The sequence below is a fragment of the Cylas formicarius genome, unplaced genomic scaffold (assembly GCF_029955315.1).
Source record: "Cylas formicarius isolate icCylForm1 unplaced genomic scaffold, icCylForm1.1 PGA_scaffold_3__17_contigs__length_32017465, whole genome shotgun sequence".
Taxonomy (NCBI): Eukaryota; Metazoa; Arthropoda; class Insecta; order Coleoptera; family Brentidae; genus Cylas; species Cylas formicarius.
In genome coordinates this window covers 12,629,375-12,657,137 of record NW_026844326.1, presented here as the reverse complement: position 1 = coordinate 12,657,137, position 27,763 = coordinate 12,629,375, and the positions used below count along the sequence as shown (strand labels likewise).

Genomic DNA, 27,763 nt, shown 5'->3' with positions numbered 1-27,763 from the left:
TTATTAAACAGGCGAAAAGTATATTTTCCAAATTCCTTGAATTAACATTATTATTATATATAAATTTAAGCATATATAAATTTAAAATTCATAATTGAGTAGACTAGAGAGAAAATGAATGTGTTTAATTGTTTTGTATGGTATTTAAAATAGTGTTGATCTCGTAGATTATATCCAACTCTAATTTATATCTATACCATAAGATGGTGATAACGGTTACCTACTTAAATTACTTAAAATTATTCACATAATATATCAGTATCACTATCGCTATCATCGCCTGTTCTAATTATTATTTCTTCTGTATTATTTGCAATATGATTGTTCTGCCTTTTCTATATGTTTGACAGAATTTGCCCAACTTTGTGGAGGGATGTTAAAAACTTCGGTATCTATAATTTTGAGGACATTGGGGCTAACACGGGAAAAACATTGTTACGGCGAATGGCAGATTTCAGTTGGTGCCAAACATGTTCAATGGGATTAAATATACAGTGGTAAGGTGGAAGCCTTAAAACTGTATGCCCTAGATTTTTTGCATAATTATCCCAGACGTATTCCTTTTGTATGTTCAAGCTTTGTAGAACATCAATTAATTTGGTATAATCTTCGTGAAAATAAATGTGTTGAATACACTTCCATAAGGTAGTTCTGCCACATTTACAGCCGGTTTCATCTTTTTCAAGCCTCCTAATTAAGATATCTAATGTAGGCACGCTTTGTTCCTCCTATAACTGGTAAATTTTACGCTGATCACTTTCATCTACACTCGAGAAAATGTCAGCATCGCTTCTTTTTGTCCTCGCGGGATTATTCACAATTATCCATACAGTTGATGTTGGAATGTTCGTCAATGCAGCCGTTAGCCGTTTCTTCTAAAGATACTTGCTTGCTGGCACCACGTTGAATAAAAGTCAAATAAACATTGTTTATAACTTCCTTAGTCTCAATAGAATAGTGTTGTCTACATTTGGGCGGGAGCATCTCCTGAGATACACTAGACTCGCACATATTTTGCATAATTCGCACACGGTGTATTACACACGAAATAAGAATGATTACTAATAAACTTAAACTAAGTAGTATACCAAACCAAAGAATATTAAACACAATTTTACCTGAATATAAATTCCGAAACTTTAGGTAATAATCTTGTTGCATTGTATGTTAATGACCACCCTTGGATAATCTCATTCAAAAGCAATTGGTCACTTTCTTATGTCTATGAACAGACCATAACTTATATTTACTTTAAGCAACCCAAGTTGGGATCTTTAAACAATAAATGTTACAAGGTTAGTTAAATTAAAGAAGAAATTGTATACAGCTGTGTTTGACGGTTAATGTTTATTTACTAATTTATGAGGTCAAACTTCTATATCCATTGCCGAAAATATGTCAAATACCCTGATTAACCAGGACTGACGCACTGTATTGAAACTGTATTTTCTATGCGTTTGCGAACATGAATGCTACTCGATGTAAAAATAAAATTCGCACAATTGCACTTTTGCTGCGGAAACAGGTAAAACAAACATTTGGCAAATTTTAAATATTCCACGTCATCAGAAAACTGGCGAAACGTGACCGCGTTTGGATTGTTTGCGCCGCCCTAGTTGTGGATTTTTCTTGGAGTACGTGTCCCAAAGCGAAATTAAAAAATATAAAGAATTTCTCCCGTTGAAATTTGCTTTCAATTTGACAAGGGGTGCGAATTGTTGCTGCCAGACACGTTACGCGGTAAATAAGAGGGAAAACATTTTTTAAAAACTAATGTGTAAAAGGGAGCAAATATGAAACCTGCTCTCTTGTTTTCAAACATATTTGTTAAAATTATTTATTATTTGTACTTTTAAAAGCTTCTAACTTTTTAATTTTTTGTTTACCTTAACATTATATTGCTGGAAACCAATTCAGTTTTAAGAAATGTAGCTATAATGAACTAAAAATTGAATTTATATTTGAACATACACGGTGGCGCAAAAGTGTGAAAACGTAACATATTTTTAAATTATAAAGATATAGGAGACCATAGGAAAACCTGTTTTTTTTTGTTTTACAATCATGGAGTTTTGGAGCTATCGTAATATATATTTTGTATTTTTTTTTTTGTATTGACAAGCATTTATTTAAATAATTGTATAATTGAAAAAAATTATTAATTCTATCTTGTGCAAAATCTATTAAAACATTTTATTCAAAATAGTGATAAATAAGGGAAATATAAAACTTTGCCGCCCTACTGCGCCATATAGACTTTTGTACTTTTACATTAAAGAATTCTGTTTATACGACTGTTCAATTTATTACTGTTTATTGTTTGTATTTTGAATTGTTATATCTGAATTATTTGCAAAACGTAGTTAAATGAACATTTCTTTCGTTCCTGACTCTGACATACCTAACACCTAATTTGTTACTCTTTGAATAGCTCCATAGATAAGGAAGATCATTTATTTTGTCCAGACCTCCCTTTCATTATTACGCTCTATCGCGCAGCTTCAATAAAAAAAATTAAACGAAAACCTTTTTTGCTTTTATGTGTTTGCGCCAAACTGCAAACATATGAACTACTTCGTAAAAAAAATATATAAAAAGTTCTAAAAGCCATCATTTTTCATTAGCGATAAATTATAAGCAATAAAAAAGTTTTAAATTTTATGATGCGTTATAAACTTTTTTAAATCCGGATCCGGTTAGTTTATAACCCGGATACTCCGGCATAAAATTAACATGACGAAACTTACTGCCCGGATTTGAAAACTTGAATCCGAAACATTCTAAATCAAAACAGTTTTCGATGCATTTTGTTTCTATATCTACCTTAATGAAATATGCTGTTCTACTCCCTACTCTAAAATATTCATCTCAGCACGAATCACAGGTGCAGAAAGTATCTTTTTAATATGTTTTACTCACGGTTGCCAGCCACTTGGACAATTCCGGTACTTTAGTCACGAGTTTGGATGGGATTTTTACATTTGTCACTTCTGACGAAACTCCACTCCACGTCGCTCAGTGAATGCAAAAACATACCCAATATCTCGAAGAAGAAATACATATTGGAATACATTATAGTCAAAACTTACCAAACTGACAAAACTCCACTCCACGTCACTCAGGCGTTATTTTGCAAAAATATACCCAATATCTCGTAGAAGAAATACATATTGGAACACATTATAGTGAAAACTTATCAAACTATTCATCCGTGATATTAATTTGTATTTATTAATTTTTATATAATTATTTGTTTACATTGTTACAATTAATTCATTAATAATTAATTTGTTATTTTGCAGGCTCGGTTATCGAGTTCATCGGTTTCGTTTCTGATTTGTAAAATTTACACTTTTTATTGGTCTTGTACTAGTTTTTCAGTTTTTTCATTTTTACTATAAAATTCTCACATTACGCAAAACCTAATTTTCTAATACTTAATAACGATTCTAATACTTAAACAACACATTCACATACTTTCATAAAATTTAAAAGTTGTAAACTGCCAAGTTATATGACAGAAATATTACAAAGCGCCCCATAAGTTTTCCGCCATATAGCCACAAGTGAGATTGTTCAACAAATGTGGCTGAAAAAGCTAGTAGTTAAAAGGATGCGCACAGTTTAAAATAAAACTTGATTTCCGAAAAAATGCCACAACAATTGGGTTAAAGTTACTAAATTCAAACTTACTATTTTAGCATTTTCAAAACTGTAAAATCCGAATAACTTTGAACCTAGACGACGTTCTCATACTAGGTGAATAGGTTTGTTTATTAGTTAGGTTGTTTATCGGTATTTTACTCTGCACAGTTTAGAAAATAATCCATATTATAATAAGTTTTACTTCTTTATTTATTATTGCAATTGCTATATTCAAACAACTTAAGTAACAAAAAAAACAATACACTATATCCTCACAATCTCTTAGCAACATGAATGACAATTCTTTTAAATTCAACAAATTAGACCAATATTACCAAGTAAGACAAAATAGCATTACTCTCGTATATTGTAACAATTTTGCTATTTAATAAAAAATGTGGAAGTTTAGTTCCTAAAGGATTTCTATTTTCAGCTCCTTTAGTAAGTCGCCAGCGAATCTCGGCGGCAAATAAAAAACAAATTAATAAGAACAAAAGGAAACCTTTCACGTTCTAAATAAAAAAGACTGCGTGAGTTTCGCATTTATCTAGGATCAAACAGAATCCTGAAGATTCTCGTTTTCAAAACCGCCATTCAGCGATCGCGTTATTGACGTGTTATGATTTGGGGTCAGTTTTTGGAGCAGTAAAGACTCATTCCTTACCTTTACGGCGTCGACGTTTGCTCTCAATAGCAAACATTTTATAGTGGTATGGTCCACACGAAGTCAGATGGACCATTGCAAAAACTGAAACTCGAATTCAAGACGGCATCTTCTGGGTATTGACGTACGAATTGATCACTTTCATTTTGTGTTTTGGAAATGAATAACTAGAACGGCAAAAGAGCTATTAAAATTGCATAGCCTTTCAGTTCTGAAAAATTCAATATTCAGTTTTTTATTTCTCGGTTTTGCTTTTTGATTGAAAAATGTTTTATTTCTTCCGATAGCATATTATATATTCTGGGCGTTCAATACATTTTCTGTGCTGCAGGTCTAAACATATCATTTATCTAGTGCTATATGGGTGATCTTCTAAATTTGCTTTGTTTAGTATTATTTAAGAATTTCTTAGCAGAAGCCTTTTGTTTTTGTAGAATATGACCGGTTTGAGATTGGTGACACTCACCCCACCCCGACTTAAAATGCTGCAATTGTTTGACTAAACCACTGTAACCAATCAGTAACTGTTTGATGAATGATTCATCTCAAAATACTAGTTTTAAAAGGCAGGGGACTAATCCATACATCGAACGGTGGTTATTTGAATACCCCTTATAATTTATTTTATGAATATCAATATTTGTTGCCAACACCAGCCAACAAAGAGTATTTTGAAGAATGAGCAAAAAACTACTTTTTAACTATATTAAAGAAAAAAGTTTCACATAATTTGTAATCCTGGACATATTTTGTTTGCACCGAAGCTGTAAGTATTTATTGTTGTTTTTTTAACATAATAAATTACTGACTACTTTAGATTACTTTTGTTAACTTCTTAAGATATTTTGTGGTATTTTGTGAATTATTCATTATGGGAAAATTTAATTTTTTCTAGAAAACAAAAAATTAGTAAATGAATTGAAAATTGTAAATTACTGTGAAATTGTTATTTTTATTTATTGGCAAAAAATTACCCAAAACAAAAAATTAGTAAGTAAGTCTAATTTATTACTGAAAATTATAAGGTAAAATGTGACCACGGCGTTAAAATCTCGCAAGAACTCCCTTTAGATTAGAAAAATTTCCCAAATAAAAATTAAAATTTTGCCCCCTGTTAGATCACAAAAGTGAATTTGCGTTTTACTTTTCCAAGATCAACCCCCCCATTTAAATTTATTGCGCTGCCGTATACTCCAAACAGCGATATTTACCGACGGTGAACCTTTTACACTATTAATGCCCCTTGGGGGGTAATGTTTAAGAAGAACCGTTTTTACCGGTCAGATCAGATCTGACAGGCATCGCTCTTTAGGTAAATTCATGCATATTCATACAAAACAGTAGCGCACTTGTGGATTCAAAAAAAAACTGGCAAAAAATATCGAAGAAAATCTCTCTACCTTGGCAATATTATTTTCTGTACTTAATAAGGGTTCCTTCGAGAAGCGTGTTTTTTACCCAAAAACTTTTGCGTTGTCTGAGACGCCCGACCGGTATATGAACGTTTGTCCGCGTCGTTCTACGACGACGTCCCGTTAGATACTGAAGGGTGCTTGGTCCAGACTCTCGGATGCTGTAAACTTTGCGCATAATTCAAACAAATGGTTCGCGAAATGTTTATTTAAATGGCAATTTTATTGTTCCTCGATTGGGAATCTGCTGAAAAATGTTTTCTTCCACCGCGTCTACACGTTGTAGGATGTGCTTTGTGAATTTGTGAATTGCTCTCATCATCGTCTGCTGCCGATTTGGATCTTGAAATAATCTACGACGTCTATTTATAGGAGTTTTTTTTTTGGGTCACTCACGCCTTGAATATACAGTGTGCGCCAACTAAGACGAGAAATAAGATTACTCGTCCGCAGGTTAAAAAAAAAACTTTTTACATAGTTACTCTGATATAAAGTTTGTAGGCTCGTAAGCTGGTAGATTGGCCAATATAAACGATAAACAAAAAATATAATTTTTTAACATATTTTTGTAAAAGACCGAAACAAATATTGAAAAACCAAAAATATACGATTGTGAACCAATTTTTTTCATAAATGTTTCAGAAATTAGCCATAAAACAGTTCGCATACAGTTTGCATACACTGTGCTACAGTCAGTGATGGTCTTTTTCGAAGATTATATTTACCAGTTCTTGAGAATTCAATAACAATTTGGGAAAATTTTTGTTGAGCTGAAATCAGTTATATAAATAAATATTTTTATGTCTTCACAAACATATGAAAATAAAATGTTTGAAACATTTGATAAAGACACGGTGTTGTCGAAACAATTGTCATGTCAAAATATATAATTTCGTGAAAATCTGAACCTTTAGTTCTTATTTATTTGGAATTCTTTAAGTGTTGATGACAATTATTACGTTAAAAGCTATATCTAATTTATAATTAGGTGCTTATTTCTTCCACCTATCATTTTAATTGGATGTAGCTAATTTACCATCAGTAATTTCTGAATATTCTGTTCTATTCTATAACATTTGAACATGCATCTATATCATTGTTTTAACAAGAGTCCGACAGATGTTATATTGAACCATGTTAATGGTGTTGCGACTCTTGTTTTCTTTGAACGAAGAGATTGACTAGAACCACAGTGCTGATATGATTTGCGGTGCTTAAAGGCAGTTTGAAAAGCGTATATTTTTTTGGGGAGTATTTTGTTATTTGACGTACAGAGCATAATTGCGATTTTATTGTTTTACGATTGAAAACCCGCATCGCTAACAATGTTAACATTGAAAAATGTGTTCGTCCAGTGCATTTACACCGCTGTAGAATGCGCGTGATAATAGACTCATCGTCGAAGTATGGCTGACTATTCTTTGTAAATAAAATGTTTCAGGTTTATATTTGAACGGGATATATTTGTGCATTGAGTCGTCTTGCACCAATTGCCTAATTATGTTTCATGGCAAATCGGGCAATTATTTCATGATAAAATGACAAATGCGAGCATTTTATCAATTTAGTATGAAGTTCCAATAATTAAAGCTTTTCGAACACTAAATTGACATAGACAAAAGTATTATGGATATGCATTGCAATACGCAAAATGTAAAAAGACATGCCACATATTAAACTAGTGACTCAAGCATAGAATAAATTCCAGTTTCCATAGATAGGAATGGCAAAAAGTCAGTAATCCTCTCTAGTCCAGTTCAGCTGAGTGCAAATATTTCTTCTCTCATTCTCTCTGTTTGTCTTTCCCTCTACGAAAAATATTTGTTTTTACAATTTATCCCGCTAGGAGTTTTTGCTGCAATTTTTCATATTTAGTTGGCCACGACGTGTCTTATGCAATCCAATTTTATGATGCGCAGAAAATGAACGCAGTTTTTGAAAACGAGTTACTAAAGAAGTGGTTAACAGACATGCAAAGCGAGGCAAATGCGTACCAGGAGCCTATGCTGGAAGAATATACCGTCAGTATGATAAAAATTGCTTGCAACACGTTTCGTCAAGATTTCCATGTTTTTTGTATATCGGCAGACATTCTCGAGAAATATATTCATGTGAAAAACGTAAGAGGCGAAAAAATTAAGGATCCCCTACTTCTTGTCTGCGCAGCAATATTCGTCACGAGTAAATATTCCGGTGGAGGAGCAGATCTTAAATTACCAATTATCGGCCATTTTCTCAAAAAACTAACCGGTAAAGAATACGATTTACACTTGATCATGTTAATGGAGCAAGATGTCTTGCATGTATTGAACCATATGCTGCCTGTTACCACACAACTCGACGATTTCAACGTTTTTCTAGAAAACTGCAAGAAACAATATCGCTTGAAATTAACCATAAGACCTCTGTGTTTGGAAATAATGCAACTGATGTATTTGGAAAAAAAAATCTGGTTTAATAAATTGAAACAAATGTACAAGAATGAGTTGAAGATATTCCACGATTTAATGTGTTCAAAATTCTTTTTGCCAGAAGGGATTTTAATTGCTGCTTTTCAACTAACCCATTACCAATACATCTTAGATATAAACGGTATGTTGCAAGACCTGATGAAAGTTACAAACATCCATCCTGATCATGTGCTCGCCCTTAGTGCAGTAATTTTACACCTTATAAGGGATTGATTGTTATTTGTTTGTTTATAAAAAGTAATGTACACATATTACTAAAATGCTGTATTTTTTCACTAGTACAATAACTTAACTACATAATAGTTTCTTTTTCCTACCCTAAACAAGGAGACTTTATTGGACAACATATGAGCATTAATATTAAATATTTCGCTAGGATTTTGGACTTTCCTTTGATTGATAGAAAAACCACCGGCAGAAATGATTCTCACAGCATCTTCTGCAAAGGAAAAAAATAATAAATCTATGTCTCAAAAACTTTGCTAGTCTTACGGATTGTTGGAAAACAACCAGCCTCCATGGATATATCCAATATACTCTGACCTGCTTTTGGCAAAATCTCGACAACTGTTGCACCTTCAAACAACTTTGCAATTTCTTCAGCATTCATTTCGCCTAATGCCTCAACACTACCAGAATAAAGAGCTTTGGCAGCCTTTTCGGCCTTTAGAAGTCCCTCCTCTCCATGGACAAGCAAAGTCATCTGCAGCACAATAGAAACAGACTCTGTCCATCAAATTCATAATAAATAAATAAAATGCAAAAACAAGTTTCAAAAAGAAAATATAGTTTTTTATGAAGACAAACAACATGATTCATATTACCTTCTCGGAAAGTTTTTTTTGTGGTAATCTGAGCTCAGGTGTTTCCCGATGTCGCCTCATGAGATCTGAAATACTTCCTACTGTATCAAATGTAAAAAGTTTTAGAAATTTTTCAACTTCAGAATCAGGCTGTCTGATCCAAAACTGGTAGAAGGTAAAAGGTGATGTTAATTCAGGATCTAGCCAAACAGCATTCCCTGCAGATTTCCCGAATTTATCACCCATTTCTGAAGTAACTAAAGGAATTGTCAAACCTGAAACATATGTCTCTGTGAAAAGTAATATAACTTTCTTGAAAATATACCATAAACTGGTTTATTATGAACTTTGCTAATCAATTCATGGCCACTCATAATATTTCCCATTTGATCATTTCCCCCAATCTGAAATGAGATTCACACACCAAATGATAACAATATGTTAATAACTTACCTGAAAACAGCATTTATGAGTCTCAAATAAATGTAACCAATCATGTGCTTGAAATAATTGATAACTAAACTCTGTAAAGCTCATTCCAGCTGAAGACTTAAGCCTGGTTTGTACACTACTTCTTGAAAGCAATGTACCCATCCTTAAATGCCTACCTGACTTGCCTATTAGCTCTGTGGCTGATATTTGTTTATACCAATCATCATTATTCAGTACCCTTAAAAAGAATGATAGCAAATAACACTTTATATTATAAAATATGAGTTGTATTCTACTTTATTGGTTTCAATTGGTCTTTTCCATTCCACAAATATTTCTCATGATTCTTAAATATAGTTTCTATGTTCTTCTTTAGGCCTCCAATATTTTCTTCAATCGAAATATGAGACATGGCCTCTCTTTCAGTTGATCTACCACTTGGGTCTCCAATGTGAGCAGTTGCACCACCTATCTAACAAAAAGCTTAAACTAAGCGTTGAAACTTTAAGTTTAGTACATACCTACCACTGCAATAACATTATGACTCCCTCGTTGCCAATGCAAAAGATTTATTAAAACTAGTAAATTTCCTACATGTAAACTTTTAGCAGTGGGATCAAAACCTGCATAAACGGTTTGATTATTTGCGTTCATTATATCGGTAATAATATTTCTAAAAATTAGAAGTGTGAAAGTGTGTGAAATATTATGTCGCACCAAACATTAGCTTACGCAGCATTGTCAGGAAATAAATCTTGTATTATGCCCCTATCTTTTATTTTTAATATATTGCGATTTGAGTAAAACCTGCAAAAATAAACTGTTCGATTAAAACCCTTAATGATCATTTTAAATTTAGTGAGTCCAAAAATTAGGTTAACTACCGTGCAAAACAGTAAAGGAAAGTTTATGTCACAGAATACCATTTTTTTGATTAGAACTATTTTATCCTGCCATCTGTTTTCTTCATTATCGTATCATTCATATCAGAACTTTATATCAAAGTATAGTAAAAAAATGTTGTTTCTGAAAGCACATTAAAATCATAATTGAAATTTACTGCTTATTGAAACAGGTGCCTACATCACATGGAAATACAATAACATATAAATACTCAAATAAATAAACTACTCCTATTCAAATTGCGAACGAAATTTTTTACCACTTATAAAAAGCAATTTTTGATAGATAATATGCAATTACTCTTATCTACTTCATGCAATTTTAATTTTTAAGCATTTGGACTGATAATATAAAATTCTTTATTTCGATAGAAATATTGTACAAATGTATTGTATGAAAAAAACAGTTCAGTGCCATTATGCGAAACGATTATTGTAAAGGTATGATGTAAATGTTAGCGCGCAGAGAAATAGAATTTAATACAATAATTTAAAAATTATTTGGGATTTGCAGGAAATATTCACAAATTAATATTTCCGTTTACGTTAGGGTTAGGTGATACACCACAGTGTAAAGCTAAGTATCTTTTATTCTTTAGCGAGAAATATAGAAAGTTTATTATCTGTGAAGCTGATTCTTTTAATTGGTTTTATTCTCTGTGCATCCTCAATTTGAAATAAAAAACAATTTTATCAGATTAGTCTTTAATTTCATTAGTTGCCTTTAAAGGGTTTGTATACAATATTTATACATCTTTATTCTCTAATTAATGGGGTAATAATTCTAGGTATGGTAAATAGTGCTTCCCTGAAAGACTGTTTCTTTTATAAGGACAAAACCTTCCGAGTTAGGTATGTGTTAACAAGATTAGAAACCTTGCAAAAATAGTATAAGGTACAAATTTTCAAAAAAATCGTTAAAAAGCGTGATTAAAATATTTGTTTTCTTTACTAGTATACAATGGATGAACCAAAAGGCGCTACCTACAGAACAATACCAGCCTGCGTATATAGAACATATAGCAAATATTATTACACATGGAATATGGATATTTCCTAGTATTCTGGGTGCTGTGGAACTATTTCAAAGGTCTCAGGATAGAGCCCAATTTGTATCGGCTGTTATCTATGGATTAACATTAATTCTCCTTTTTTCTGTATCCACTTTCTTTCACTGTACATTTTATTTGAGGCATTACAGGTTAGTATACTGTTTTAAGTACCACTGGTAGTTGAATTTCAGTTTGAGATGTTTTAATATACTTATTATTTTTTTATTTAGCATATTAAAGGAGCTACTCCATCGCTGTGATAGGGCTATGATTTATATTTTCATAGCTGGTTCTTACTTCCCCTGGTTAACCATCGAACAAATACCAAATAATGGGTGGGCTTCCTCAATGAAATGGTTTGTCTGGGTAATGGCTCTTATGGGAATTACTTATCAGCAGATCTTCCATGAAAAATATAAAAGACTGGAAATGATATTTTACCTTATTATGGGTATTTTTCCTGCAATTCCCATAATCTCAGAGGTGAGTTTTGTTTGATCAGAAATAAACATAATTAAACAAATACAAATATTTAAGTTCTAATCTTGATCAGCCAATTCTGTTTTTAGCATTACTTTGCAGGGTGGATGGAAATATTTACGGGTGGGACTTTATATTTAATTGGTACGATATTTTTCAAGTGTGATGGAGTAATACCCTGTGCCCACGCAATTTGGCATTTATTTGTTTCAATGGCAGCATACTGTCATTATTATGCCATATTAAATTATTTATATCCTATAATCAACATTAGATCTGATAAGTTAAACTATTAATTTTGTTTCAACTGTGATTAGATAAATTTATTTTTTTATTAATGTTATATATGAATTGACTTTATTTTAGTCCTGTGCTAGAGTTTTTTCATTTAAAATTAGTGTTAAAATGTCATTGTGATTAGCATAACTAACTAGGTCACCAAAATTTAATGGTAAACTTTGGATAGAAGAAAACAATGTGTTACAATTACTATAAGCTTGTCGCTTGGAACATTAGTTCTGAAGAATGTAATAGTTCCCAATATAAAACGACATTAAATTTACAATTAATAGAAATAAAAAAATTGAACACATCTTATAGTAGGGACTTTAAATCTAATATCATAATTTTTAATTTTATATCCCAATTAAGTTGCACCAGCAAAATAATAGCTCCACTTAAGATATTGATAATTTCAATTTTAGGCAGAAACTTCCTGCTTCATTTAATATGTATATTGTGATATAAAATATTGTTTGTGAATGTCAGTCATTTAGAACATTAATTAATTTAAGACAATGTAATTGATTAACTAAACTTGGATTTACAATTTTTAAAAATATTTAAGACCCAAAATATGCCGCCAATCGATTAAATTGCAAATTTTGTAAGGGCAATTATAGACATAGGTGTGCGTTTTTTATCTAACACTTTAGTTTTTCCTTGAATTCGAATAGCTACTGATTGCCCATTAATAATTAACTGATAACAGTCTCCATTATCATAAAAATGGTTAATCAAAAATTGGTATATTGTTTTTTTCTATGTTCCTTATTAGCAACAATATCTTTAAATGAGGGGAGAACGACTGACTTAAAAGGAAAATATATTTTTGCATTGAAATGAATTTTTCGCAACTGCCAATGAAACTTCCAGTAAAGTGTTTTTCCACAGTATCCGTATTTAACCATAATTATGATTTATTAAGGTATATCTAGGGTTGTGGAATTGACGGGTCAAAGTTTTTGTGTCAATTGACCAAATTAATTTTAAATATACTATGAAATTTATATTTATTAATTTATATTGTGTCTTACACCACCGTCGCGTTGTTCATAATAACGCATAATAATTTATTATAAAATACATATTAAGTAATCATAGAGAACACTCTACAATTGCAAGATGTTACAAGGACGGGCAAAAAATTTAGGTCACTCAAGAAATTACAAATATTTTGGAAAAAAAAGTTTATCACGAACTAGTAGGTGGTAAATTATCTGTCCTACTCTATTTGGTTATCCGAATTTAACATTTAATCGGTTGGTTTTCATGATTTTGTCAGAAAACAGAAAATGTCTATTATAAACCAAGCCCAAATTAATTTTTATTTGTAACTAAAGGAACGAGTAACAATTCCGTTCTGGTCGATTTTGTTCGATTCCTGCATAAGTAACTCTCTCAGCTCTTGGACACTTCTTGTTGCTGCTGTATGTGTTAAATACGTCGTCTCTTCTCATCCCACACTTTTGATGGGATTCATATCTGGACTGAGTGCTGGCCAATCAAACCGTGTTATTCCCACTTATCTAGGCCACACACCCCACTTCTGGCGGTGTGGGGTCTAATATTATCATGCGTCAAAATGATATCTTCACCATAGTGATCATTAAAGGCATAGCATAATCATCCAGAATTTCCGTAATATACCTGTGAGCTGTCAGAGAGCCATTCTGTATAAAACACAACTCTGTGCGTGCTTCCGAACTGGTTCCCGTCGTAACCATAACCGAACCACTACAATGTGGAAGTCTTTCATCAATATAGCCTGGAGCATATCTTTCTCCGGATCTCCTCCTAACTCGGCGACGTCCATCTGATCCAGTAAGGCAAAAACGAGGTTCATCGGAAAACGCAGCATTCATAATCATTCCAGTCTAAGTGCTTTCGAGCAAAAGTTAATATTGCTATTCAATGCCGTGTGTGCAATGGCGACAAGACAACTCACTCTCTCACTCTTGAAGTTGGATTCGAAGTCAAACAACAGAAGCTGTCCTATTCCGCAAACTAACGGACACTAAAAATCGATCTTCTTCGACCGGATCCAAGTCTTCTAGTGATCAAGCCAGTTTCCTCGTAGCGTTGGTATACATTTGGACAGCACTTAGACTTCTACTAACAATTCTGGCAGTTTACCGTTTTCCTCGACCATCTTGTATTAATGCTACACTTCTGGCCGCAACAATAGGATCTAAAGGCATTATGACCAGTTAAATACACGTCACATCCAAAATAGACCAAACAATTTTAATGAAGATAAATGAACAATAAACTGGAAAGTACCTAACGCACGAATTTTTTTAAGTGGACGCTGACAATAACTGACATATAACAATCTCTATCTGCGTGTCGGAAAGCAAGTAATTCACTGCCTACTGAACAGACGATTCGGTGTTCAAAAAAAAAATTCCAAATTATTTGAGTAACCTATTTTTTGCTCGCCAGTGTACTTAAAACATTTTGATTGAATTTGACTAGTCACTTAAGAAGTGGTCAATTGACCAGCCCCAACACTAGGTATATCATTGCTTCCGCATCATCTATTGAATAAAATCCGTCACTTCCTAAACCGAGAACTATTATGTTCCATTTTTATTGCGCCCCATGGATGTTCATAATCAAAAATTTACCTAAATGTTTCAATGTCGAATGTCTAGGTGTTAATAAAATAATAACCAAACTGAATGAGAAATTGTTTTATTTATAATTATATACAGAGAAAAAAATATTCACAAGGTCTACTAAAACAAGATATATATCCTATGCATGTAAAAGTACGTAACGACTAATGAACAATTGTGCACATGCAGTTAAGCAAGCGGGTTAGATTATTATTTTGCTTAAAAAAAAAAAGAATGAAAGTTACCTTACTGGGGAAGTATTCCCAAAAAAACGCGTCAATGAGTATTAAATAATCTTAACAAAAAACAAAACAACAAATCTCCATATACAAATAAAGAAATTTAAAAAAACATTGAGACTGGTACGTAAGCTGTGCTGAATTATTCTAGTTTTAGTAATACCTAATATTGGAAAAGTTATTGACAAAATAAATATACATCCAGTTTAAAAAATTTCAGCAAACTTTGAACAAAGCTTTCGCGCAAACTAACCCCTAGCAAACTTGGCACACTTAGTATCGCTAATTCCCACATGTCATTTAAATACCATCATATATCGTACCATCCATTTTTTAAACATTTTATAGGTAAGATCGCCGAAGTTTGCCGAAATCCCTTAGTAACCCCTTGAGCCCTTCTCGAAAATCGCTATTATTAGACTTCTTTAAACAAGCTTAAAAAATATACATCTATGAAGTTATTGGATAAAGCTAGTGCTGCGCATTGAAGTCCAAAAGCGTCTAAGATTATTGTAAATTAAACTAAATCACCGCTAGACTGATCATTATAATATCACATAGAAAACAGAATTGTACATTAGATAATTTAAATTGTAATCTCTAAGAGAGGGAAGAATACCTATTAAACGACAAAAATAAGTTAACTAGTTAAATCGGTATTCAACTTTTAATCAAAACAACTTTTTTTTTAATCCTATCGTTATCAATCGCCAATAATCGTTACAAAAAAAACTTACATCTTACGATTGACCAGCAAAATAATTGTTTCGACTGCGAAATTATGGATGGGAACCAACAGAAAGAACCTGTCGCCGTGAAGCTCGATCCACCTGAATGACGACGCATTCTGACCCGCGTGGATGTATTTTTTTTTAAACTTATGTCAAAGGATTTGGCGAACCTTTAGCGGCACTCCCACACCTTCACAGTTTGATCGACACTACCCGAAATTACATATGGATGAGACCGATGAAAATCTGCAACAAAAACGAAAAGAAAACTTGCTTTTTTATCTTATCCTGTGAACAAAAAAAAGGAACATTTACTGGGGAATTTTGTTGTTTGAAAGAGCTAATATTTGCATTTAAATAAGAAAATTTTAACTATGCAGCAGAGTTAGTGAAACCGGGCGCAATTTAATTTCTGCCACCACTTAGGACCAGCAATCAAAAAAAGCGATACATACCTACTGAAGTGCAAAAATGTTTATGCGCATCCAGCGTCTTCATGCAACGTTTGTTCCTTAAATCCCACACTCGCATCGACTTATCATCACTGGCCGACACTAAAAATTTACCTCCCGGATGAAATACCACGCCCCTTACCCAGTTGTCGTGAGCGGTCAACACAAATAAAGCGATCCCGGCTCCCACGTCCCAAATCCTAAAACAATATTTCAATATTCAAGTCAACCGCAAAAATCAAATCTGGACATGTCGTTCCACGAGTTTGACAAAGACAAATGCTGAAAACATTTTTGTTAAACATCATTGCCTCAGAGCAACAGTGAGACAAATGCAAAATTCAATTCAACTATGGATAAGTTTATCATAATTTTATTTAAAAGTTTATCATTTACTATATTTTTGAATTTAAGTTCCCAACAAACTTAACTAGCAATCAACCAATAAAGAATAAATCAGTTATAATTAGAATTCTGCCATATTCATTCTGAATTTTCTCAATTAGTTGTCTTAAAATGTCCATTTACCTGTAGCTTTTTGGGATCCAATTGTTATCACACCACCTTACTAAGCCTTGTTTATTATTATCTGGAAGATTGGATGGTTATTAAATATTATACTTTATTTAGGTATAATAAAATCACATTAATACTAATAGAAATACCATAATACTAAATATATATACAAACTATCAATAATTGCCTAAATAAGTACATTTTAATACAAAATCTAATTCTGTTTCACTCTCAGAGCTGCATTAAGATTAATTACATTGAGGTTTATATTATTTTGCATGTGAAACTTTAAATTTTAAAATGTGTTATCTGTAATCAGCGCAATTCCGTTACCACTTGTTATTTTGTCTATTATAAATAATAAAGGGAAGGGGAACACTATTGACTATGGGGTGAGAGTACTCAAAAACCAAGAAGATGTTTTTTGAAACACACTATACAAGGTTTTTTCATCGCTTTAAAACATTCCTGTGTAAAAGATATCTTGTAAAATATTTTGTTTGCTCCACCGTTTTTTTACTCTTATCATTTTTATGTCCTTCCATGTGACCCTCTGGTCTTCTTAATTGGTATTAAAGTTGCCAAAGTTCAAAAAAATATTTCATGGATCCCGAAGGTAGTGAAATAGTGATGTGGTTTATCCCAGTGTACTCCTAATATTACAGTGGGGTATGACTTTCGTCCCAACAAATCAATAAATATTCCTATTAATTTTGGATTTTCACAAAACTTATATACAATATGACATATGACAGGGCACACCATGATTAAAAAATTTGAGACCTTGGCTATTTGCGGTACTTTATTGCAACTGGTTAGAAAGTTCCATCACTGCATGGTCCCAGATGATTAACTTTAAATTTTCTCAAATTTTAGTCTAATCGGGCGTCCCCCAGGGCTCTCACCTGGGCCCCCTACTATGTAACTTGATCAATAGCATTACGCCGTTTTAAGCATAGTTTTTCCTTCTTTTGGCTGACGATCTGAAACTGTTCTCAAAAATAACCACTCAAAATCACTGTCACTTGAGGAAGACGGGATATATTTGGAGATGCTACTAAACTCCAACTTAAACAACTTCACATGCTGGGGTTTGTTAGGCACACACAGTACAAAGGACTTCTCAAATTTTAATGCCATAAAAACATTGTACTATTTCTGTGCACATTTAGAATATGCTGCTAGTGCTAGTTTTCAAGTGTTTAAGGGACTTAAAATTAATTCAGAGACTGATTAACTCTACAATTGACTGCCTTTCGTTAATATTGAGGAATGGTCTACATGTTTCATTACGAAACACTCGTGCTATATGAACAATTCACCAAAAGTTCCATAGAACTAGCTATACTTATCACTCAATCATCTCTCAAACCATCCGATTGTGCAACGAATTAACCGACTTATATTTTTTCGTACCCAGTGAGTAATTTACGCGGACTGGCCTATTATTATAGTATCTTAAGATCTGGCCTCTCTATATTATTGTTGGTCCCTTTTGTATTGTTTTGTTATAACCTTTTCTAACTACACATTTTGTGAATTGTTATCACTCTTGAAACAATGAACAAATGTGCTTGACTCGTCAATAAATCAATAAATAAATAAATTAAGACACATTGCTCTATTTTATTATCATATTTAACTTGTCTCACTGTTGCACTGAGGCGATGGTATTTCAAAAATTATTATAAATCTTTGAAGAAATTTTAGTATTTTCCCCAGGATTTAGGAATATTTTGCTGGGAACCTTGTTTAATTACTAAATAAATATCATAAAAACAAACCTGATAGTTTTGTCTCTGGAGCCGGAGGCCAAAAATGGACCCAGATGGACTCCCTTTTTATTATCGGCTCCAGCCGCTTCGTTAATAGAACCGGCAGCCGACTCTGGCGCCCACGCGATACTTTCGACGACGTGATCGTGGGCCCTCAACTCACTGCGGCACTCCTTCGAAGAAACAATCCAAATCCGGATAGATTGATCGTTGGAACAACTCGCCAATAGAGATCCATCGTGCGACGGTCTAACCATTCTCACCTATAATCGAAACGAAGCTAAAAAATGAACAGCGACGTGGAGGAAAGAAAATGCGCACCCACTCTCTATGGCCGGTGTAAGTTTTCACGCAATAACCCGTGGAGACTTCCCACATTTTGATGGTTTTATCGCGACTCGACGATACGACAAAGTCGCCGGCGGGCATGAACGCCACACTGGACACGTTGTGATCGTGGCCTAGCATTGTCCTGATGCAATCGAAACTTTGTTGAAAATCCCACAGTTTGATACTCATGTCCGAACTGCAAGACACCTATAAAAATCGCATACTTATTTAACGTTCCAACGAATAAAATCCAAGGACATTAAGATGTTAGACAAAATGTTTAGGGCACAATTGCAATCACATTCCGTGCCGCATTCTAAAGTCTTTTATTTTTGCAAGGTAACCACACCAACTTTATTATTATTAAAAAAGGTTAGCTCAAGCCCTTGCTTTGAAAACACTCAAAAACAGCGATTCTTATATTGATAATTTTTAAGGTCATTGGATACTTACCAGCAATTTTCCAGATGCGTCGAAAGCGATATCTTGCAAGGGATCGGTATGACCTTTTAGGGTTCTTTCATACTCTCCAGTTTCAAAGTCCCAAACTTTCATGGTCGCGTCTTCGCTCGCCGAAACCATAAGGCTAAATACGGGATGGAATATAACCCGAGTGACTGGCGCTCGATGCCCTGAAACAGTAGAAAACTATAGTTTTAAAATGAAATCAGGTTAACAAAAAATAACTGTTGCTCAAGCACAATTATATTTACAAAAAGTCTTCAAAAATGTCTTTTACCGGTCAGTGAAAACTTCTCTGGCGGCCGTGGTATCCATTCCGCCGGACTCCTTTTACCCCTCGTCGGCGCCCCCTCTATGTACTCTTTTTCCACCTCGTTCAGTTTCGACTCCAGTTCCATCACTTTTTTCTGTAGTCGGATAACGGAAGTCCATTTCTTCTCCAGGAGTCCGCCGAACTTTCGTTCGACCTCGCCCGGCATGTCCGCTTCCTTTTTGAAAGCATCGAGAGCTTCCGTGTAACCGTTACTGTTCAAATAATCAGCGATGGCTTTATTACTGAAATATATAAGAAATACCACTTGTTTTAATGTGAAGACGTTTTGTTGTTTGATTGTTTACTCTCTAAGAACAATTGCAGACATGAAAATCACAAATCGTTAAGTGAGTGAACTTTGGTTTTCAAAATAGATCATCAATTACAAAACGAAATTAGTAACGAAAGGGCAAAATTGATTTCATCCGGGCAAGTCAACAAATACAATTCAAGACACACTATAATTCGCAAACTCTTATTGGATAGATTGTTTGTAAGAGTTCTGATACTTCGAGTCTGACAATAGAGAATGCCACAGGGATCCGTTCTGTGTCCGTTATTTTTTATTATACAGTAGAATTGCTCAATATCGACCACCCTTGAGGAATCAAATGATTTTAATAAAAATTCATTATAACGTAAACCGAACATTATTCCCATGTGCTGTGTCTCAATTAACAGAAAAAATAGAACATTTATTATTCTATCAATTTTCTTGATAACTTGTTTAGATGTGTGACTAGACGAGTCTTATAATTATTTATTGTGATTCAAATGATGAATAACTTAAATTAAAATTAAGACCTGCCGTAACCCTGTACTGGGTAATTCAAATTTGACTCCCACCATTTTTTTAATTTTGATTTGTCGGGGTGATACTGAAAATTGAAGATTTCGACATTTTTTTCCGCCGCTATCTGATAAGGTTCGCAACGTTTATAGGCGACATATTGGATTTTTAAACCTAAAAATAGGGGATTAACGAGTTAATTTATTGGTGTCGATAAAACGTATCGCAAATCTAAATCCTACTCTATATCGACGTCGTCGGCGTCGCCGTCGCGTCGTCCTGGCCTCTTCAAATCAATAAACAACACCCTGACGTCCGACGACGTTGTTAGGGTCCAGAATACCAACAATCGGCAATGTCAATGTCAGGCAAAGGAAAATGTGGACTGCGGAAGAGATTTTAATCACAAAATAAACATGCGAAGAACGTAAACAAAACGGCGACAAAGCAGTATTTTTCTGCGATAACAAAAATTTTAATTGAAAACTATATATTATTTCTTTTTAACACTAGTGTTAAAATTAACTAACACTACTGAGCGGTGTCTTAAAATGAGATTTTCGATAAATGCTGTTTTCAATAGTGTTTCGATGTTCTGTTTCTTAATATGAGAGGGTTAAAAATCATTATTGAACTGTAAAACTTGGTGTGTAGATATACCAGATGACACAAGAAAATTGGAACACTATAACTTTTAAACGACAGGAACTTTCGAATTTTCAATGACACAATCTATATTTTTTTGCATTTTTCGATTCAGGAGATCATTCTACGTAGAATAGGACGTTTTGTTTATTTAAATTTTTATTTAATTTTTGAAAATTGTGTCTTAAGAAGCTGTGACAATCATAAATAATATTTACCGGGTCACCTGATCATGGGAAACCAGTACTTTTTTGCAACATTTTGACACCAAAATTTTCAAAATACGTAAAAAAATAACCTCATAGGAAAAAATACATTTTTATAAAAATAAAATATTACTTAGGTGGCTTTGCTTCTATTCATTAATTGTCAAGTCGGTAAGATTAAAAATGTAGAAGAAACTCTCGACAAGCTCATGCAGTGGAAAGAGGAAACCCGATAAGTATTTAAAAAAAATAAAAAAATTCAAGAGAAAGTTTTTTCTTTGAAAGTGTTATATTATGGTAAAAAGTTGATATGCTTTTGTAATACCGGGATACAGTCAAAATCTAACGTAAGTATTGTATGTATACGTGCGTCAGAAGCTACAAGCACTTTTTACCGGAAACTTAGAAGAAGAAGAGAATACTTTTTTTTTCTTTTCAAATCTGTCACTTCTGGCAATTCTGGTGATTGCCGAAAACAAAATAAAGAAACGTTTCTCCTTTAAATCGAATTTGAAAATATCAGAGTTTATCAACGTGAACTTTATTTTTTAAACATTAACAATTATTGTGGTCATACCCATGTCTACCAACTTTTTATTCCTTCTTTTGAAATCGAGAAATATATTAAACAATTAAATAATAAAACTGAAATAAATTGCAATAGCAATGAGGGGCATAAACACTGTCTCGGATGACTGATTCCCAAATTGGTAACAGGTAGAGGCCCGAGTTAAGATTGTGACTCTCGGATTTTTCGTTGGTAGACGAACTGATTACATGCAATAATTTTAGTTTTATCGAGCGTTCGGTTTCATGAGTGTGTTCGGCAACAGCTGATGAGTTTATTTGTCTTAGTCGTAAGGCTCTTTCGTGTTCTTTGAGCTTAGTTGATATTTTTCGTCCGATCTCTCCAATGTATTCTTTGCCGCATATGCATGGAATGCTGTAAACTCCCGGCATTTCAAATAGAATTTTGTGTTTGACGGACCGAAGATGTTGAGAGATTTTTGAACAAATAGTAAATCTCTTTTTGACGTTATACTTTTTTTTTCTTTTCAAATCTGTCACTTTTTGAGATGATTCAACACAATATTTTAATAATATGTTAGAAAATAAAACCTCAACAATGTCGGTAGAATCGATTTGAAAGTGGTATATCAATACCACATCCTTTAAGACCAGTTTTACATTGACACGCAACTTTTACATTCATTTATTTTGGAACTGGAGTTTTGTATTTATCACGTAGATATTCAGTGACATCTCTAAAATTATGGGGAGGCGCGCCATCCTGCTGAAAATACATATTTATTGTCACAGCAAGAAGTAAATCATTTAACGAGTCTTCATTTCATTCAGTCAGCTTCATAAAGATGTTGATGAAAGTTATACTTAAAAGCACACAGATTCTCTTGAGATGTCTAATTCTAATGCCACTTCCCTTCTCTCTTCGGGAGGCGAGGAGAGACATTGTTATTTAATATAAGGAGGAATATTAAGCTCTGAAACATTTTGCCAATGTATTTTCGATCCTGATCATTGCCATGTGACTTAGCCTTCAACCTAAGCCAAACGAATTCACAAGAACCTGGAATCCTCTAAACTTTAAACTAATTCTTTACCTGATTTTAAATAAGAAATTTAAATTAGAATAGAACGACCGGTGAGTGAACAAAAACAAACAAACCTCTTAATTTCAAGTAACATATTCGCAGATGGTATAAATAAACATTGACGTAATTTTATTTCAACTCTTCCTTTTGTTGTGTCGTTACGCCACGCGAATTAAAAAATACTAATGGATATGTAAATAGACGCAGAAAAAAATGTCGGTATCGGGTTCACTGTGAGCGAAACGAATATCCTGTGAAAAAAATATATATAAAACATTTTTTATAAAGATACTTGTAAAAGATAATCGTAGTTTTCCTAACGCTGAAACTATCAAGTTTTTAAGTTAATTGAATATCTTAATCTGATTCGACTGAAAAATAGATAATCTATCTACACGCGACAAAATATACATTTTAGTTAAAAAATAGCTATTTTTTCAAGTCAGGGGCCTAGGTATCGCGAAATAGTGCAATTTCTGCCCAAAGCCATTGGTTTTTACGAGAATTTGACAGGAATGCTTGTTGCTATTTTATTTAGTTCTTTAACCAGCTGATCAAGAAAACAAAAAAAACACAAATATATGCAACAACGGATACTGCCAAAAAATGATGAAGTTATTGACTGATAAATAGTACTAATAATAAATACTATACTATCATAACAGTATCAATAACAATCTTGAAAGGATATACCGCTTTGTTAACATTCTTGCTACGTCTGCAAGCGCCCCACAGAACAGTGAAACTACGAAAACTGCGTTCATTTTTCTAGAAAACGGTTAGTTTATCTTTCTTTGTGAAAATAGTTACCAATCTTTTAATTAACTTGGAGTGGGCAAAAAGTAAAATATTCAATATTTCTACCATAGAATAATGCTAATTAAAAAAAAAATTAAAAAGTAAGAAATATCGTATCAATATCTGGTGGCTTTTTTATAACATGTCAAAAAAATACACATATTATTTGTTACATTTATTATTTGTAGTAATTTGATAAAAAAATTTTTTCATCAATTTTTTTGTAATAATGGGTGTTATAGCCCCGAGGTGCGGGCAATTCTGGTGATTGCCGAAAACAAAATAAAGAAACGTTTCTCCTTTAAATCGAATTTGAAAATATCAGAGTTTATCAACGTGAACTTTATTTTTTAAACATTAACAATTATTGTGGTCATACCCATGTCTACCAACTTTTTATTCCTTCTTTTGAAATCGAGAAATATATTAAACAATTAAATAATAAAACTGAAATAAATTGCAATAGCAATGAGGGGCATAAACACTGTCTCGGATGACTGATTCCCAAATTGGTAACAGGTAGAGGCCCGAGTTAAGATTGTGACTCTCGGATTTTTCGTTGGTAGACGAACTGATTACATGCAATAATTTTAGTTTTATCGAGCGTTCGGTTTCATGAGTGTGTTCGGCAACAGCTGATGAGTTTATTTGTCTTAGTCGTAAGGCTCTTTCGTGTTCTTTGAGCTTAGTTGATATTTTTCGTCCGATCTCTCCAATGTATTCTTTGCCGCATATGCATGGAATGCTGTAAACTCCCGGCATTTCAAATAGAATTTTGTGTTTGACGGACCGAAGATGTTGAGAGATTTTTGAACAAATAGTAAATCTCTTTTTGACGTTATACTTCTTTTGAACTTTTGATATTTGGTCAGTGATGTTTTGAATGTATGTGGCAAGTGTAGGATTGCTTTCGGCCTCATTGCTATTGGAAGGTTGTGGTGAAGTGTATCTCTGATGGAACGCTTAACATCTTTAATGTGGAAATTATTAGAGGGAAGAGCAGAGGTAAGGTGTTTTAATTCTGTTTTCAGTGACTCGGGCTGAGATAGTTTTACACTTGCCACTGTGGTCCTTCTTTACATTCAAAATATCACTGACCACATATCAAAAGTTCTAAAGAATTATAACGTCAAAACCAGATTTTCCACTTGTTCAAAAATTTCTCAACATCTTCGGTCCGTCAAAGACAAAATTCCATTTGAGATGCCAGGAATTTACAGCATTCCATGCATATGCTGCAAAGAATACATTGGAGAGACCGGACGAAAAATATCAACTAGGCTGAAAGAACACGAAACGAAAACGAAAGAGCCTTACGACTAAGACAAATGAACACAAGCAGGTACAGAATAAAATACGAGCCAGTTTCAGTCAAGCTCTGAAGAAGTCAACAGGATGATTGGTGAAACGTCAGCAATTTCGACTAAGCACAAACCGACGCAGGAGGAATTCAGAAGTTTTGTAAAAAGTATTACAGTAGCCTGTGGAAGTTTCTTTGAAAAAATCCAATTTATTATATACAAGTAATTAATCAATAAATGTTGGCAAAAATCGTCTCTGTAAAACCCGCTGTATTTCACAAGTCAGTATATTGTTTGTAATTTGCAAAATAGATATTCCTTCGTGAGATGCTGAACGATGCTTGTTTTTTCCTCACGATCGTAAATAATTTCTTTTCATATCATTCAAGAGGTACCTGTAACGTAATAACGGTACTATCTAATAGAAACCGCCGGGGTCACGTGAGAAATAACAACCAGGTTACACTTTTGTTCTTTTGAGCTGTTCAATATTCAGATACAGAGGGAGTGTCTATCCTGATTCGAATTTCTATTATTGCGCCGATTCGACGGTAATACCAAGTCCGCACAGCCAAAAACAAAGAAAACCGACTCATTATTTATATAATACGTCCCCAACTTGCGGCATAATTAACAAACAAAGTGAAATTCCCGCGAGCTTTCGTGAAAGTAAATTGATACTAAACCATTTCAACATTGCTGCGAGCCAAATTTTGGCAAAAACCGTTTCTCGCATTTATTAAATTGTAACTAAACAAACGGGACCGTGTTTTTTCCGCACTCAGTACGCAAATTGCTTACACGCCATTTAATTTGTCTTCGTCCATCCTTTGACGGGCTCGAATTGCGTCACAAACGCGAACTAACTAGCATGAGATCTCCGCGAAAGAATTTAAAAGAAATCTGCCTTAAGGCAAGAACAAGAAAAAAGTCGAATAACGCGGTCGAATTGTCTAGACGAAAACGGCCATGATTTCTCTTGACGAATTTATTTTCAAAACAATTACTGGTCAAATGTTGTTTAGTTTCAAGCCTGCTACAAGGCATTTCGAACGTTCTACATCTTGCAAATTCCGTGCAACTGTTGTGCACGATTTATCTTTCCCTTCCTAAACCACTCCCCAGTGATTGTTTATGAGAACTCGCGAATAACAGCGAAAGGTCTATAGTTAAAGGTCCAAAGAGCACTACTTTCAGACAAGGTAAATTATACCCCGCTAATGCGTAGAAAATTGTCCCGACCTTAACACGGCCTAAAATTTTTCATGCCGTGTTTTTTATAAGACCGAAAATGGCGATATACTTGTTTTGTTGTAGTCAATTTAAGATAATCAACGCCTCTAATTATTTGAAGGAATACATTTTTCAAGAAAAGTGACGAAACTTCAATATTTTAATTGGAAATAAAACTAAAAAAAAAAACAGGAGGAAATGTGTACGTGTTGTCTTTAGCCATGTTACTGCGTCCCTTATGCTCTTGTAAGTAATTAAAACGAATTAACAACCACACCCTGAAGTAAGAGACACTCTCTAGGTCCAATTTTGTGTTTTGAAATTCCATATTATGCACCCTAGTAAAAGATACTCATCCAATCAGGGGGGCGAATAACAAATAATTATCAAATTACACCGGGGCGTAGATAATTAATTAGCTTTCTTAGGATTAGAGCGTCAACTGGAAAATTAAAAGATTACTTACAGCTCTTCTCGCTGGCGTTGAGACAAGACCATTTTCATGTTAATGTTCCGAAGCTAAGGTGTACCCCTCTATTTCATTACCTGAAAAATAAGACCAAAAGCAAAAAAATTAAATTATATAATAAAGGTATACAAAGATATAATCGAATCTAATTAATTCAAATTTAAACTGTTGATTCAGGAGTATATTTCTAAATCCAAGTTATTTTCTTACATCGAGATATTTTTTGAACACTTCTATTATTATATAGAAACTTATTTATTGAATAAAAAATATTTTTAATTAAATAATATCAGTTGTTGTAACTAAATTAATACAGGTTTTTAATAAAAGATATTTATAATTTATGTAATATAAGTAAAGTTGAGGAAGGTTTAATATTCATTTATAGCCTTAATCAGTATTATTCAAGTAAATATTATTCCAAAAAAATACAAATTGTTAATGAAACACGAATCGCTAGATGGACCCTTTTCTCACTTTTTATAGTCTACCTAATTACGTGATGAGGAACAATTATCCAATAGCACTGATTGTAATTTACCAACACGTAAATCTCAAACCTCTAGATTATTTATGTAAGCAGAGTTTTTAGGTTCTTGTCATTTTACTGAAATTAGTGACATGGACCTCATACGAACTTTTATACAATATTCAATTAGCTATACACACATCTCAGGAAAAATGTAAACGTACTAAAAAACTACATCACATTCTTGAAATTTTAAAACGCCAATGAAACAGATGTGGATTTAAGATATTTTTGCTAATCCCCAATACGCAATTTATTCAAGGTGAACAACGTGACACATTTGGATATTTTAAGTAAAAATTGTTGAGGACCTTTTCTCTAGCTTTGCGATAAAAATCAATATCGGCCATTTTGCTTGGTACCGAATCAAATTTTTATTGCGTTATTACGTGTTACTTTAAGTCGTTAATTTAACTAAAAACATTTAAAATAAGACACTTACAACTCAGCACACCAACGAAAAGATAAATTCCACTTAAAGCAGAGTTTTCGCGTACACTTACTTAAAAAAATATTCCGCAACTCTCGCGAACACCGACTGCACAAGTACACAGAACGCGCAAGGACAAAAACCCCAGTGCCAGTGACAAATTCAACAAA

At 33.2% G+C, this 27,763-nt stretch overlaps 5 protein-coding genes across 15 annotated transcripts in view; 2 read left to right on the top strand and 3 right to left on the bottom strand.

Annotated features, from left to right (window-relative positions):
* LOC132699864 (potassium voltage-gated channel protein Shaw-like) overlaps nucleotides 1-5,843 on the bottom strand; it is a 98,290-nt gene extending 92,447 nt beyond the window's left edge. Inside the window, exon 1 of the mRNA XM_060666807.1 lies at nucleotides 5,710-5,843. The gene's annotated coding sequence lies outside the window, so the exon portion shown is untranslated. The remainder of the gene's footprint in view (nucleotides 1-5,709) is intronic.
* A 1,698-nt stretch (nucleotides 5,844-7,541) lies between these two features.
* Nucleotides 7,542-8,480, top strand: LOC132699092 (uncharacterized). The gene has a single exon (XM_060665576.1). It carries the CDS (start codon nucleotides 7,644-7,646, stop codon nucleotides 8,403-8,405), a length of 762 nt encoding a protein of 253 aa, XP_060521559.1. The 5' UTR covers nucleotides 7,542-7,643; the 3' UTR covers nucleotides 8,406-8,480.
* LOC132699088 (tyrosine--tRNA ligase, mitochondrial) lies at nucleotides 8,417-10,673 on the bottom strand. 6 transcript variants are annotated; one of them, XM_060665565.1, is made up of 10 exons: nucleotides 10,511-10,671; nucleotides 10,312-10,453; nucleotides 10,160-10,234; nucleotides 9,953-10,100; nucleotides 9,724-9,899; nucleotides 9,449-9,665; nucleotides 9,321-9,399; nucleotides 9,017-9,270; nucleotides 8,685-8,895; nucleotides 8,430-8,631 (listed from the first exon to the last, which is right to left on the bottom strand). In XM_060665565.1, the coding sequence occupies exons 4-10, from the start codon at nucleotides 10,079-10,081 to the stop codon at nucleotides 8,468-8,470; spliced, it is 1,230 nt and encodes a 409-aa protein (XP_060521548.1). In that variant the 5' UTR covers nucleotides 10,082-10,100; nucleotides 10,160-10,234; nucleotides 10,312-10,453; nucleotides 10,511-10,671; the 3' UTR covers nucleotides 8,430-8,467. The 6 variants fall into 6 exon arrangements, with proteins under 6 accessions (XP_060521545.1, XP_060521548.1, XP_060521549.1 ...); XM_060665566.1 differs by having other exon boundaries at nucleotides 10,351-10,453; XM_060665562.1 differs by having other exon boundaries at nucleotides 8,417-8,631; nucleotides 9,724-9,895; nucleotides 9,949-10,100; nucleotides 10,160-10,453; nucleotides 10,511-10,673.
* A 35-nt stretch (nucleotides 10,674-10,708) lies between these two features.
* On the top strand, nucleotides 10,709-14,819 carry LOC132699090 (monocyte to macrophage differentiation factor 2). 5 transcript variants are annotated; one of them, XM_060665572.1, is made up of 6 exons: nucleotides 10,755-10,770; nucleotides 10,844-11,060; nucleotides 11,118-11,181; nucleotides 11,285-11,530; nucleotides 11,612-11,864; nucleotides 11,951-14,819. In XM_060665572.1, exons 3-6 carry the CDS (start codon nucleotides 11,120-11,122, stop codon nucleotides 12,155-12,157), a joined length of 768 nt encoding a protein of 255 aa, XP_060521555.1. In that variant the 5' UTR covers nucleotides 10,755-10,770; nucleotides 10,844-11,060; nucleotides 11,118-11,119; the 3' UTR covers nucleotides 12,158-14,819. The 5 variants fall into 5 exon arrangements, with proteins under 5 accessions (XP_060521553.1, XP_060521558.1, XP_060521555.1 ...); XM_060665570.1 differs by lacking the exon at nucleotides 10,844-11,060 and having other exon boundaries at nucleotides 10,709-10,770; XM_060665575.1 differs by lacking the exon at nucleotides 10,844-11,060 and having other exon boundaries at nucleotides 10,739-10,770; nucleotides 11,118-11,224.
* A 4-nt stretch (nucleotides 14,820-14,823) lies between these two features.
* Nucleotides 14,824-27,755, bottom strand: LOC132699089 (lissencephaly-1 homolog). 2 transcript variants are annotated; one of them, XM_060665568.1, is made up of 8 exons: nucleotides 27,606-27,755; nucleotides 26,632-26,711; nucleotides 19,544-19,821; nucleotides 19,258-19,436; nucleotides 18,796-19,011; nucleotides 18,484-18,737; nucleotides 16,187-16,383; nucleotides 14,824-15,977 (listed from the first exon to the last, which is right to left on the bottom strand). In XM_060665568.1, the coding sequence occupies exons 2-8, from the start codon at nucleotides 26,667-26,669 to the stop codon at nucleotides 15,904-15,906; spliced, it is 1,236 nt and encodes a 411-aa protein (XP_060521551.1). In that variant the 5' UTR covers nucleotides 26,670-26,711; nucleotides 27,606-27,755; the 3' UTR covers nucleotides 14,824-15,903. The 2 variants fall into 2 exon arrangements, with proteins under 2 accessions (XP_060521551.1, XP_060521552.1); XM_060665569.1 differs by having other exon boundaries at nucleotides 27,667-27,745.
* Nucleotides 27,756-27,763: the final 8 nt, after the last annotated feature.